Source organism: Archocentrus centrarchus, chromosome 14, assembly GCF_007364275.1.
Source record: "Archocentrus centrarchus isolate MPI-CPG fArcCen1 chromosome 14, fArcCen1, whole genome shotgun sequence".
In the NCBI taxonomy this organism is placed as follows: Eukaryota; Metazoa; Chordata; class Actinopteri; order Cichliformes; family Cichlidae; genus Archocentrus; species Archocentrus centrarchus.
The window spans coordinates 19,160,066-19,174,935 of NC_044359.1; the positions used below are offsets into that span (position 1 = coordinate 19,160,066).

The 14,870-nt window shown below is 41.3% G+C and overlaps 1 protein-coding gene across 4 annotated transcripts in view; it reads left to right on the plus strand.

Moving 5' to 3' along the window:
* Positions 1-14,870, plus strand: part of LOC115791815 (Down syndrome cell adhesion molecule-like protein 1 homolog) — a 52,800-nt gene that overhangs the window by 18,740 nt on the left and 19,190 nt on the right. For 3 of the 4 annotated variants that reach the window (XM_030746080.1, XM_030746079.1, XM_030746081.1), the window contains exons 4-7: positions 12,224-12,370; positions 12,456-12,734; positions 13,970-14,245; positions 14,417-14,713. In XM_030746080.1, coding sequence (XP_030601940.1) covers positions 12,224-12,370; positions 12,456-12,734; positions 13,970-14,245; positions 14,417-14,713 — 999 coding nt within the window. The remainder of the gene's footprint in view (positions 1-12,223; positions 12,371-12,455; positions 12,735-13,969; positions 14,246-14,416; positions 14,714-14,870) is intronic. The other variant, XM_030746082.1, reaches the window with a different exon arrangement.

A 14,870-nucleotide genomic window follows, 5' to 3' on the forward strand; every position in this document is an offset into this window, starting at 1 on the left:
CTGCCTCTGTCCCATGTGGCACATAGCAGGCAATTGGGAGGGGGTTAATGGGGGACTAAATCATGCAGATGAAGTCTCTGTTATGAACATATACCTGCAAATGTATAGCAGTATCACACAAATTCAGGAATGAGCTGCTGGAAAAACTGCCGTCCTGGGAAATAACAAATAACACAAATGGGTGGAAATGCATGGATTTTTTTTTTTTCACTTGCTTTGCAGTTTGTTCACCTCTGGCAGTTGTTCTTTCACTTTCTATGGATATTTTTGCCCCCCTCATATTTGCCCCAGTGTGCTGAGAGCCGGACAGGAACAGATGGGGTGCTGGCAGCCATCTTTTACTCAGTTAGGTTGAGCAGGCACGTGGGTGGGTGTGTTAATTAGCACAAACCAGTGAATGTGTATGCATGTGTGTTTGCGTGAGTGTGAGTGCGCGTTGCAAGGGGCACAATAGGCATAATTATCTCTGCTTGAGAAGCCCAGTTGGGAGGGGAAGGAGGGTGGAAGGGTGGCATGGAGAGGCGGAGTTCAACAATGGCCCAACCACAGGCTTTGTGTGCACAGAGCAGAGGGCTGACAAGTGTCGGCTGTTATTGACTATTTACACACTATTACACTCGCCTGCTCACGTGCACTTAACACAGAAATGCGCACACTCTGACGCTTCGGTCTTGTTTGCTTTTTTCTCTTTATCTCCATCAAAAATACACAGGCTCACTTACACACACACACACACACACACACACACACACATGCAGCATGGGTATGTTTACAGTGCATCAGTATATCAGTGTCACTCAGAGTAAGAGGGAATGATAGGAAAGCCCCTGCGAGCACATCACTCTGACAGAAACCTGGCCACTATCTAACCCTTCAAGCCGGGTTGTGTGAGACTACATAAACTGAGGGAGAGAGTAAGGGAGAGTTTAGGAAGTTTCTTCTTTAGTGACAAGATTATTCTTATTCTTTTGTTCTCTTTACAATTCTTGCAATTATGGAGACATATAGATCTAGTAGAAGAGTGAAAGTACCAAAATTCTAAACTTCGTGCAGAATTATATTTTCAATAAATGCCAGTAGCAAATAGTGGTATCTAAGCTGAAGCTGTACCACCACCAGTTAACAGCCCAGTTTCAGGCCATAGCTGCACTCCGGATCAATCAAAATATTCAAATCAGTCATTATTGTTATTATTATTATTGACATTTTTTATGTAATCAAAGTAACCACAGAGTCCCCAGTGGCTTTGTAAGAGATAGCTGTTAATCTGTACTTCTAACCACATCCACAATCATTAAGAAAAGTGAAAGCAGGAAGGCTTGTGTCAAGGCTTAGAGTAAAAGAGTTGCAGGGTTTATGTGGCCTGGATTGGGTTAAGAAATAGGATTGAAGTAAAGAGGTTTTACCCCTTTTTTCCTGCTTCTTTCCACTTTTTTGTTTAGGCCAGCGTAAGAGGGATTAGAGCGAGGAGATTACAGCAGGATCTACTAAGAAATTGTATTTAAGGAAATGCTTGTTTTCATGACCGCTTGCAGCAGTAGCTTGAAGTTTGGTTCACTTTTCTGGCTTGACTTCTGTGTTGTTGTTATTAAAGACAGTGATTTGCTCTCTAATCCTGGCTTTCTACAGTTCAAAATGTATAGGTTTAAAGTGTGGCCCCATCATATTTTATCCTGAAGTGTTATTATTGATGTTGTATGTTGTAATTTTGAATAATTATTTCATTTGCACACACTCAGAATAAACACATTCGCTATGATTGATTTTGGCACAGTCAGTTTTCTACTTTTGTGACACTCTGTCAGCGATGGAGAGATTCTTTTTCTAATGTTTCTGTGAATGCAGTTGATCATTTACAGTTGCATGAGAAGGCATGATAGGCGATTGAATGGGATCCCCTGTGGTCATCCAAGTGCCGTGTTCCTACATGACCTCTCAATCAGACCTATTGATCTGCTTCACTATTAGCTGTCCAAACATGCACAAAGGCCAGATCAACATCACAGACCATGACTGACTGTGGGGTGTGTGTGTGTGTGTGTGTGTGTGTGGGGGGGGGGGGGGGGGGGGGGGGGGTCCACTGTGGTTTGTTGTTTCTTAGCTGTTGTTTATATATTAGTAGGCACATAGGAAATGTCCATTCTTGCAGTAGGTGAGTTGTTTGATTTCTGTAAAATGAAACTCTCTGAAGACATAAGTAAACAATTGAGCATATATAAACAATGGGGAAGAAACAAATAGCAGTCCCCATTTTCTAGAATCAGCCTGAGTTGGAACCATCTGACACTACAATGAATTTTCAGTGTTGTGCAGATAATGGGATGCTATCCTGCAAAAAGTGACAATGAGACATGATGTTTATCTTCCATGGGGAATGCAGACGTTGAATATATAGCAACATATACAGTACAGTATACACTTATGAATTTAAGAGAAATGTCACTAGGAGGATGAGTATGCAAAGCAGACAAGTGGTGAAAGAAAAAGAACAAGAAGCATTATCTATGATCAGCTTCAGTTTTTTCAGCCAGTATGTGATTTACTGCCAATATGTGTCCACATCTGGATCCAGGAATTTTTGGAAGAATTTCTTATCATTGTTATATATAGTGTCATAATTATATATCAAACTGAAAGCAGGCGATTTGGGAGGAAAAAATTACATAGTAGACCAGATCTATATATCTTTCTGGAGCCAGTGACTAATTCAGTGGAGGGAAATTTCATATCGTCATACCTTGGCAGAGGTATGCAGACTGCTCTATTTATTTTAGTTATTTTTAAGGTATAGTAAATAATGTTTTGAGGTTATTTAATAGGTTTGTAGAAGCCACATCTGCTCTCCCCTCCCTCATTTTCACCTCATCATCTTCCTCCTCACCTTGAGCTTTACCTCCTGAACTGAAGTCAGGGCGCTAATACACCAAAACATGCATAAACGTACTTATTTATTCCAGTTATTTATTACCAGCATATTAGACAGTCCCATCTCCAGACAGCTGACAATTAGCTAAACAACAATAACAGCTGTTATAAGCTAGCCAGCTAATGTTAGGCTTGAGTGTCCTAAAAATTGCACTTTCCCTCTGATACACAGTTTGATTACATTCTCACATCGTATGAGAGTTTATTTGTGTCCAGTCCAACAATATTAGAGCCACTTCAGAGAAAAAGCAGCTAACACTGGCAAAAACAGCAGTGCTTACCAACAGAAAAGTTCAGGATATACTCAACAACTCACTTCAGTGTCACTGTCATTGCTCAGAAGTGAGGTTCACTGACTCATCGACTAATATTGGACTCCTTTCACAAAGTTTTACAGCCTCCTGCAGAGTAAATAGATGTAAACACGTATTAACAGCTGAGTTAAATGGCGGACTGACAGCTTACACTGATGTGCGGATTGATACTGAAATATCGATACTTCCAATATCAGACCTTTATGCTTTAAAATCGATTCTCAAATCCAAGTATCAATACTTTCAATACTTCAGTCATTTGAGATAATGTATCTTAACAAGAACACGTTTAGAAAGTAATGGAATTATTAAGATATTGCGTAAATGAAACAGGGTTGATGGGAACTACTTTTTCTTCTGCCTGGTAAGTGTGTAATGCGTAAGGACGTAATGCCTAAGCACAGTGTGCTGCTGCTGCTCACTCACTCACTCAAACATAGATGCAATGGCAAAACGTAAAAGAAGTCACGTGTGGAGCTATTTCAGCTCCACAAATAGTCAAGATGCAATCTGTGATGTTTGTGGGAAATGAGTAATAAATGAGGCTGCTACCTCAATGTACTTCTGAGATTAAAATAAATAAATCAGAGTGATGTCTTGTGGTTTTTATGAAGCTAAGATTTGAATTGCACCACTTTTTTTTAGATTTACCAGACACATTAGGTGTTTTTGCACAAAGTATCGGTATCGCCGATACCAGCTTGAATTTTACTCAGTATTGGATCGGAAAGGAAATCTGTGGTATCGAACATCACTCTACAGATGAAGGACAGCCAGAGTTGTTTGTCCTAATGTGGCCACCGTAACTAAGATCATGCACTTGAACTGGAAAGAGTAAGAAAACAGAATTCAGTTGACTGCAGTCTGCAATCTACTGACATCTAATGGCGAGATTTTACACACTGTACCTTTAAGCTCATTTGAAATTCTAACCATGAAGAGTACAGAAGAGGAAACAACAGTAGACAGCAGAACATTTGTCTTGTGTAGGCTTAGCTGGAATCTGACATAGGGTAACAAATACAGACTGACAACCTTTGATCTCTGGAGCAATCAATGTAAACACAAGGGGAAAGTGCATAGTCTGAAATGTGAGTTACAGATGTAGAAAACACATTTTAAAAAGGCTGACTAACCTTTCTCTTTGTTTGGCAAATATGGACAGTTTCCATTCAATTCAATTTTACATATAGATGCTATTTCTATATTACATTCACAACAACAGTTGCTACAAAGCAATTTGCTTACATAGTATAACATTTGGATGTGTCACAGTGTTTCTTTTTCACCACTAAACTTTACCAACTGCATGTATTATGCAAGAACAGTAACCAAATTAGTGATTCTTTAAATCTGGGACTTCTCCCTTTTAGATGATGATTTCCACAACTTAATTGCAGTAAAGACAAAGAAGATCAGGATATTTGATCCTTTGATTTTTGTTTGTATTTATGGTTGTATCAGTAATTCCCCCCCTTCTCTCATACTGGGCAGTGACACTCCTCTGCCACCAGCACTCTAATAGGGAGGGACCAGGCAGCTCACTCAGTGCTGCTAATGCAGCTCACTGCCCCAGGCCATAGGGCTAAGCTGGAGTACACTACATCTCATCTCATCTCTCTCGCTCTCTGTCGCTCACACACACACATATACACACACATATGATGGCAGACACACACCATAAATCCAACACTGTCTCTTATCTGCAACTAAATCAAAACAAGGTGGAGGAGCGAAAAGCTTTTCACTGCTGGATGTTTACTTTTTACTGAGTGGCATTTTTTTAAAGACCGAAGTTACTTCAGTGTTTAAGCTTTAGTGCACAGACAATTAGCAGTTTAACAGGAGTTAATGGGACATCCAGTAAAAGGTAGGTGTTTGGACCATAGTGGCACGTGTCTCTACGGTGCAATGTATTGGGATGTGTGTGTCTGTGTGTGTGTGTGTGTGTGTGTGTGTGTGTGTGTGTGTGTGTGTGTGTGTGGTTTCCCTCTCCCGGGACTCTCATTATCACTGCTGTCCCAGATGTCACCAAGCACATGAAACACACGTCATGAATAATGGAGTCCTATTTCTACATCTCTCCCCATTTCTCTCCTATCCACCCACTCTCTTTCCCCTGCATCCCTCGTTTCCTCTGATGCTTCTACTGATGCTTAATTTCCTCTATCTGAGATGGTCCATTTAGCTTTATGCTGCATTGTCGCCCTGTCTGGTTAGGATGGCTTTATGGGGGGTAACATGGCACCTCTGCAGCGTTGTGTTGAGTTATATCTATGCAAACAGTGTCTTTTGCATACAATTGGTTTCATGTCTGTTCCCGACGGTCCATTCAGCCTCTCGATACACCCCTCCACATCATCCCCTCCCCCAGTGTTTACTGTTTAAAGTCACACAGGGCAAATTGGGACAGAGCAGTCAGTGGAGCAGAAGAGACATGGTCCCATCACGGTGGAAAACTGGACTCTGCTTTCTCTGTCTTTTTTATCTCCTCCCTCTGTTTCTCTGCCTCTCCTTGGCCTCCATGTTTGTCTCTTCCACACTTCTGTCCCCCCAACTTTATGTCATCCTTTACCCTCACGGTGAGTTGGTGTACAACATCGCACAGCGGCAAGGGGCAGGGCAGGGCAGGGCAGGGAAAACATGATTGAAAGATGAGGTAAGCAGTCAGAATTGGTTAGGAAAGAAGAGAGCAGTTAGGATTAGACAGTGAAGCGTGGCTTTTTAATGAAAACATGACAGAGCCGCGGCTCCCTCAATGCCCTGCAATCTCGACCCCCTTCCAGAAAATGAACGAGTGACAAAGAAACGAGTGAGGGAAAAAGAGAGAATTGAATGCTGAGACACAGATATTGCTCATGTGGTGTTAGTCCTGACTCGCACATTGACTCATGCTCTGCCTGTTGTTAACAAAATCTGTTGTATTGAGGAGATGCAGTGGGGTGGGCTCCTATGGCACAATGAGATTTTACACCTCAGTTGCGCCAATAAAACCTGCTTTGAATATGAATTAAAAGGAGTTAAGAGGGTGCCATTCATAGATGTTAAGTAAGTGTGCAGCATAATAAAAGCCAGGAAAGTGTATATATTTAATTGGTTGACACCTGCTTCTACTTGGGCTTTTAATGTACAGAGCATAGAAAAGGGAGCAAGCAGAGGGAGGGCTGAGAGGGCCCTCGCTTTGAATAAAGATGTAACACCCCCTTTTTTGCATGAAGGAGTGGAGAATACAGGCTTTGACTGTTATCTCCTTCTTACTTTACCCTACATCATTCCCTTTGCTTCTACCCCTTTTCTTATCCTTTCTTTCTCGTTATCACAGTCAAGTCATTGACTCATTGGTGGCCCTCTTCTGCTTTAAAAAAAATTCCTCTGCTGCAAAACTGGACTACTGCCATTCACGGAATCCACGGTGCTAATTTTAACACGTAGTTTATTATTTTTTTGTGCCAGCAGGGAAATATTTTTTGTCCTATTTTAAGCCTGGTAGGTGTTTCTGTGTGTGTGTGTGTGTGTGTGTGTGTGTGTGTGTGTGTGTGTGTGTGTGTGTGTGTGTGTGTGTGTGTGTGTGCGCACGTGGGCCTCGTATGTCTGGATTTGTGAGCACCAAGCATATTCCAGCACTGCAGAGAATATCTCCCGAATATGTTGTGTATTTTTTTTTCTTTTGTCTTCTTTCTGTGACAGTCACAAGTCTTTGATCTGCTCCTCCCCTCCTCTGTCTTCTCACCTTCTTTCAAAATCCTCTCTGCAACTTGCTGTTAAGAGCACAGGTATAATGCAGAAATACAGAATGCGATTTTTCTATTGTCAGACTCAGAATATTGTTTTTGAACAACTGCAAATCATTTCAAAGGAATATAATCGATCTGCCAAATTAAAAGAGACTAACGAAGCTTTGACACTCAGGTGCAGTTGTATTTTTGTGTAACTGGAGATCAGAGCTCTTTGTTACTTTCTCTGATACACAGAAGGGCTGAAAATATCAAGACTAAGGCAGTTCGCTGGCACTGTAATCAAGTACTTTGATAAAACCTGTAGTTTTATTTCATGAGTTACATCTCCAAAGCTGTTTCAGTATAGTGTCTCCTATAGTGAAGAAATATAACCTGAATGGCAGAAAGGCAGACATACTGTTTGTATATCTGTTTGTATGTCTATAGTGTCCCTACTGTATTCTACAACAGTTTCTCACAGTAAAATATGACTGCATATTATGCTCCATTAAAGTGTTATATACTTTGTTTTTTTTTTTTGATAACATAACATGATAACATGGTGATGTTATCATTTTATGCTGCAAAATCAACCCACTGTCAGAGTTATTATAGTTTTGTATTTTTTTTAATCAGGTGACACAAATCCCTCTGTGTCAGGAAGTGCATTTGGTGTAAAAATCTACCAAATCAATTATGTGGAGCTGCCTTCTCTGGTGACCCCTTGTGAATAAGGGAGCAGCCAAAAGTAGCTTTAGCAAATACTAAACCTAAGCTCCTCTAGCTCCTTTATATTTTTAGGTTAGTTTTACAAATTCCCAAATTCATTTCATTAGTGGCATTTCATTAGTTAAAAGTGCCAGTTTTATTTTTATTTTAGTGAACAAATATTTTCTCATCTACTTTTAGTCTTTGATTTAGTTATAATCAACTATAATAATAAGGTATCGTACAGTCATCACATAGATATTTCAGCTCAGTGTTGTGACATGTGAGATACGCAGTGAAAAGACAGTCCCAGTTTTCCTTTAAAGCCTCTGTGCAGAGATAACTGTTTTGTGCCGTGGGCATCTCTGACTGTTGTCAGTTTTTAGAGGAATATAAAACCTGTGACCTTCGCTGTGTGCTACTCATCATAATGAGCAGTAACCTTCATTTGACTGGGAAAGCCCTTAGAAGCAAACAATCACTGCCTTTGACCGTCAGCAGTGTTGAGCGTTGAATGATGAAGACTCCAAGGGTCAGATTGTAAGGATCCACCAGAAGGAAACAAAGCAATTTGAGTTCGATAGCTCATTAGCCTTTTCCAAACTCATTAGATATGGGTCCATATTGGAAATCCTGTGGGAACAGAGGTGTTTTACTCAGACCTATCAGTGTTACACACTCATATGTTCTTTTCTTCTTGTCTTGTACACTGGAACCTGGGCAGGTTAGTGTCATAAGAATATTCCTGCTCCTTAAATAGTCTGGTCCAATCTAGGATATTGTGGAAATTTGCACCTCTAAACATGTAGGTCAGATTCACTGTTGGGAATAGCTTTCAAACTGTTCATGAATGAAGTCAGAAGAATTTTTGTGCATCTGACAAATTGTTGGTTATTTCCATGATTTTGAAGTACAGAATTAGATTAAATTAGCTCTGAAACCAGTAAACCTCAAACTGAGGTTTAGGAAATAGGAAAAACTATAAGGCAGTGTGTTCTGTTGTATGTTTTTGTAAAATATTTGTGATTGGATACAGAGCTTCTTGCATGGGGAAAGCTATATTTAGCAACTTCACACTGATCCTACTTTTCTTTATTGATTTAAGTGACCTCAACAGCCAGTTTGCCATTACGGGTTTCGCATTCGCACAACACCTAGGGTATCAACATTTGGTCCTTGATGATTGTAAACACGTTGTGCTTTAATAATTGCTGAAAGTACACTGAAATCGTAACAGGATGCCAGTGAGAAGACCCTAGCAACAGGGAGAGGATGAAGAAAGCGTGAGAGTGGGAGGGAGGGGGGAAAGATGCAGAACATCAATAAATAATGGCCCCACTGAGGAGGTGGAAATATGGGCCTCGTTATCTTTGCGCCGACGCCTTCATTTGCATGTGAGAAAATGAGGCTGCTACTAATTCGCATACACGGTGCGCACACATACACGTTGTTGGACCCACATGAGCTACAGCATATATGTCCTATTTATAGACTATTTCTTGCTTTTATTTTTCCCTATGCTTTCACACATTTACACTTCCATTATTTTTTTTCCCTTTCTTTCCTCCTCTTTGGAATTTGTCACCGCAGCAGCTCTAGTCTGTGTGACTGTGAGGCTGCCGGCATTTTGTTGGTTTAAAAAAATAAAGTGAAAACCCACCTTTATCACACAGAGGCTTGGAAGGAACTTTAACTTTACTAATGCCCCGTTTAACATTGCACAGCATACCACTGGAGTACGCAGAGTCACAGAGTAGTTGCCAGGTGAAACGCCACTGAGTTGTTAGGTAAAACAGGTGAATTTTAAGTGCCTTGCTCATGGGTAAGTAGTCTCTGAGGGAACAATGATAGACTTAGAAAACCAACCCAAACCGAGTGTGTCTCTGTTTGCCAGTATTTACATTTTTTTAATGGCCTTCAGTAAAAGAGGGGAAAGAGAAAATCCAATTTTGTTATTTTTTAATCAAAACTAAAAATTTGCACATACCTGATTAAACCATCATATTGCACATGCAATAGGCAGTATTTTTCTGTCAAAAATAAAAATTCTTTCCCCATACTTACAACTGGAGATAGAGATTTAAAAAAAAAAAAAAAAAGTTCCCCTCTGGACCCAATCTGCATCTGGAAATCACCCTGTTTTTTTCCCATGAATGCATCTCATTGAGAGTGAGCAAACTCATACAGGATCTAACAATGTCACAGTCCTCTAGGCCATGCAGCTTTTTTCAAAGAGCTTCTTCTCGGGTGAAAGGACTCTTTAAAGAATCATTTATAGATGATACAAAATACTTTAACCTCTAAGTAGTTCTTTCAGAGCATTTCAGAGGATCGCTAAGTGCCTCACTCTGTTTTTGTTTTTTATCTAAAGGCCATTTTGGTTAGATGGTAAATGGGCTGGTATTTATATACTGCTTTTCTAGTCTTACTGAGCAGCCACAATACTTTTTTCTTTGTTTATCAGTGTTTTTAAAACTAATGCTAAGGTAATAAAACCTGCTAAAATGCAAATGTTGCACAGTGTTTCAGTTCGAATTAGTGTATTTACTGACTGAAACTGAGTCAGTTCTGGCTTTGAGTCTTTGCTTTGTGGTTTCCCCTGTGGCTCAAGAGTTAACAGCTTCCCAGCTGGGACCTTTTTGTGCTGCATTTGTGTTTTTGCATCTTTTCACCAGATTATTTACAAATGCTATGCTTAGTATACATGGAAGAGTTGAAACTAAGGACAAATTATAGCTTAGTCAAAGCTAATAAAAAAATCCGTTATCTTCAGGCTCTACAAGGGTCTGAGTAACATGTTCAGTACATCACATGAAGGAGGTGTAACTAAAAGAAATTTGCAATAGAAACCACTGTACCGTTCTTTGTACATTTTTTGTACTTGCCTGTACAGTATGCATGTTTTGCTGATGCTGTGTGTGTGTGTGTGTGTGTGTGTGTGTGTGTGTGTGTGTGTGTCTGTGTGTGTGTGTGTGTGTGTGTGTGTGTGTGTGTGTGTGTGTGTGTGTGAGAGTGTGAGGGAGGGAGGGAAGGAGAGATGTACAGCTCTGTTTCTCATTGTCTAGTCAAGTCAGCATGAATAAAAGCTGAGGGAGCACTGTGATTTAGGATTTAGTAATTAATATTTTACTCTGTCTGCCACTCTGCTCTGCTTAGAAACTGAGAGCAAAAAAAAAAAAAAAAAAAAGTGATATTGAGAGGAAAGAAGAAAAGGGTGAAACTGATGATATGAAGTGAGTCAACCAAAGATAGACTGATTCTATGAACAAACTACTCAGTTATGATGGCTGGATAGTGAGAGGACTAATGTGATGTGTATTGTGTAATAAGTGTTGTTTAAGAGGCTGCAGATGGGATGAATTCAGTTCTCTGCTGCAGACAGGGAAAGAAAGAGTGGCTTTGACAGATCCTGCTGACTCTCTCTCTCTCTCCCCCTCTCTCTCTCTGTTTCTCTCTCCCTCTGTCTCTCCCTGCCTATGTCAGAGTGTTGTGACAGGCTAGTCGTCGGTGTTGTGGGAGTAGCAGTCTTAAAGTGCTCATTATCCTGTAAGGCTTCATTCTAAGGGGGCAAACAAAGGCTGCTGTGAAATTGCAGCCTGTGCCTACTCCCGGGTCATAAAGTATATTCGATGCAAACCCATTCACAGTGTATAACTGCTACTTTCAGCATACCTGCTCAACCCTCTGAAAGACCCTGATAAACACAGACTTTGCAGATAAAATATTGATGCTGGTGAATGTGAAAGCAGCCAATCCAGCTGTTGCCTTGTGGTTGGGTGCTAAAAGGCACAACTGATAATTAACGCTTACAAACCTAAAGAAATCTTATTGTACAGCAGTGTGAATCGTCACAGTTAAAGTAAGCTGTGAGATTACATGTATTGCATGTGATTAAATGTCCCATGAAATAATACAGCTTCCTTGATGTGAGGCTTTTGGAATTCAGTGGGAAATTTAAGATAGATACACTTTCTCATTGTTTACTTTTATGTAAGAAACAATGTGCTGGTAAAGGGAGTCATTACAAACCGACTTCTCTCTTCGATATATACAACTTGGAAACTTTATAATACTTACATAATGGTCCTCTGAGTAGCACGAAATAAATACTAAGAAAGAAAAGACATAGGTGCATACTTGATCTTTGGCCTTCCCGTTTTCTTATGACACATAAGAAGAATCTAGCTAGGTGATGGTAGTGTGATGTGTAAGAGTTATAAGTTGTGTGTAGAGGGAAACAGTAAATCTGTCTCTCCTCTGCCTGTGGGTGGTGTAAGTGACCGCTGGGTGTCCTCCAATTCTTGAAAGAGTGCCAGGCTTTGGAAAGCAACATTATTAGGCAGGTAGTGCCAACTGTTCAGGCAGCTGTTTGCTCTAAGAACAATAAGGTTTTGCAGTATGCACTATGTATTTGCACCAGGGTAATCATCACAAAGGTACGGGAACAGGAAGGAGTGAAAAGTTTTTTTAGACATGAGGTCTTCAGACTGATGTTTTCTCTGTTGTCAGTGCTCCTTTGAGAAGATTAATGTTGCTCTTTTCATAATGTGTCTTCCTCAGGTAACAGGTTCTCACTGACATCCTTCGGGGCTCTTTACATCTCTGATGTTCAAAAAGAGGATGCCCTCTCCACATACCGGTGCATCACCAAGCATAAATACAGCGGCGAGACACGGCAAAGCAATGGAGCCAGGCTCTCTGTAATGGGTGAGCAACTTGTGTGTCAACTTAACTCTTGCTCTTTGTTTTCTCTTTGCCTTGGCAAAAATGTAACACCAGCTCTGCGTTCCAGACCCCAACGAGTCCGCACCCACCATCCTGGACAGTTTCCAAGCAGGGGAGGTGTACGCAGGCCAGAGTATTGAGCTCCCTTGCATAGCAGGAGGTTACCCAAGCCCCACTGTGCGCTGGCTAAAAGATGGTCGCCCACTGCCCTCAGATGCCCGCTGGACACGGCGATTGACAGGACTGACCATCAGTGACCTGAGGCAAGAAGACAGCGGCAGCTATGCATGCGAGGTCACCAACAGTTTTGGCTCAAAGGAGGTGTCTGGACAGCTTCATGTGATAGGTGTGTGAGCATCATTACACACAAATGCATGCATACAGTTTTGCAAACAATCTGACAGACTGGCTTGCTATCTTATCAGTGAATCAGCCTGGCAGACAGACACATTTATAAGCACCTTTAAGTTTTTGGTTTGGGGCACATATGTAAGTCCAAGCTAAAGTGTGTCTGTTACAAACATATGTGTGAGCTGTATGATGCTCCATCATATCAGACCTCAAAAGGAGGAACAGGGCAGTAATTCACCCAGGCTGATTCCATATCACAGCTGCCAGCACCATTTACCATCAGAAAAGAAGGAGGGTGAGGAAGACATAGATAAAGACATGGGGTCATGCAGGGGATGATCAGACACCCAGACAGTGCTGGAATGACATTATCTACAATGTAATAACAAGATAATAAGAAAGGCTGAGCTAAAATGTGTAAAGTATACAAAGAAACAAAGGGAGAGAGGCGAGATAGAGCAATAGAATAGAAAGGCGGCAGGCTTTGCCAGTGGGCACATCATGGCAGCACAGTCTGTGACTCTGACAGGGTGTGGGGGGGGTTGGGGGGTTGGGAGGCACACTGATGCCCCCCAGCATACACCACCAGCTGCCTTATTGCTCACTGACATTTGCGCACACACGCACGCACACACACGCACACACACACACACACACACACACACACACACACACACACACACACACACACACACACACACACACACACACACACTTAGATACACATTCTCTCTGACACACAGACACACTCACACACACAAGTGGACAGAGATGTGAAGCGATATCTCCAGCTGCTTTTTTAATGAGTGCGTCCAACTGATTGAGTCACCACTGCTGATTGTACTCGCTCTCTTTCTCCTCATCTCTGTGAATGAAAACGCCTACTGTAAGCATGAGTTCAAGTGTCATGTTTTGAATCTGGTTTAATGATTTTTGAGTGATGTAGGAAAGGTAAAAGAAATTGCATCCCTTATCGCTCAACTGAACACAAAAATTCCTTTTAAAATAAGCTAATATGATAAGTCAATAAAAAGGCAAATTAGTAGACTACAAGTCATTTTTATTTTAAAAATCTGTCAGAATATCATTGTTGTATTTATGCCTTTATTAACATCTTTTGATTATTATAGCAGATATAATGTTAAAGCAATACAAATTTCTTTCCAAAAAAAATCTAGTCTGTAATATATGTACATTTATGTTTTATGAACTCCTGTTTTCTTCTCTCAGATCCACTACGAGTGACCTTGTCCCCCAAGAATCTGAAAACAGGCATCAGCAGCACACTGTTCTTCACCTGTACTGTGGAAGGCTCTCCAGAATACACCATCACCTGGTACAGGAACACAGAGCCAATTGTCCCGGACGAGCACATCTCCATTCAAGGACAACACAATGACACCCTGCAGATCACTGCAGCTCAAAAGCTTCACTCCGGGGCCTACCAGTGCTTTGCTTCCCGAAAGGGCCACACTGCTCAGGACTTTTCCATTATTCTGCTCGAGGGTACGTGGATGGGAAGTAAATAAGTGCAGGTTATAGAAGCCTTAGTCTTTATGTTGAAAGCTGCTACTTTTGCTGTGGACTTTCCAAGTTGGTCAATATTCTGCTTTTCTGTCAGAACTTCTCACTCTCTGTTTATGTCCTTCTGTTTCCGCTCTACCTCTGTCTTCTCAGATGGTACTCCTCGTATTGTGTCTTCCTTCAGCGAGCGGGTGGTAAACCCCGGCGAGCCTTTCTCTCTCATGTGTGCGGCCAAAGGAGCCCCACCCCCTTCCATCACCTGGACACTGGACGATGAGCCTGTGGTTAGAGATTCAACCTACAAGACCAGCCAGTACACCCTGTCGGACGGCCTGACTGTGTCGCACGTCAACGTCAGCAGTCCACTCATTCCGGATGGAGGAGTGTATCGTTGCGTCGCACGCAACTCGGCCGGTAGCGCCGAGTACCAAGCGCGCATAAACGTAAGAGGTGCCTGTCTGCTTTTCAATATAAATGCACTCTACACCTGAATCTATACAAACATACAGGAGCTAGTGAGAACCATTGCACACATTTCTATCTATCTATCTATCTATCTATCTATCTATCTATCTATCTATCTATCTATCTATCTATCTATCTATCT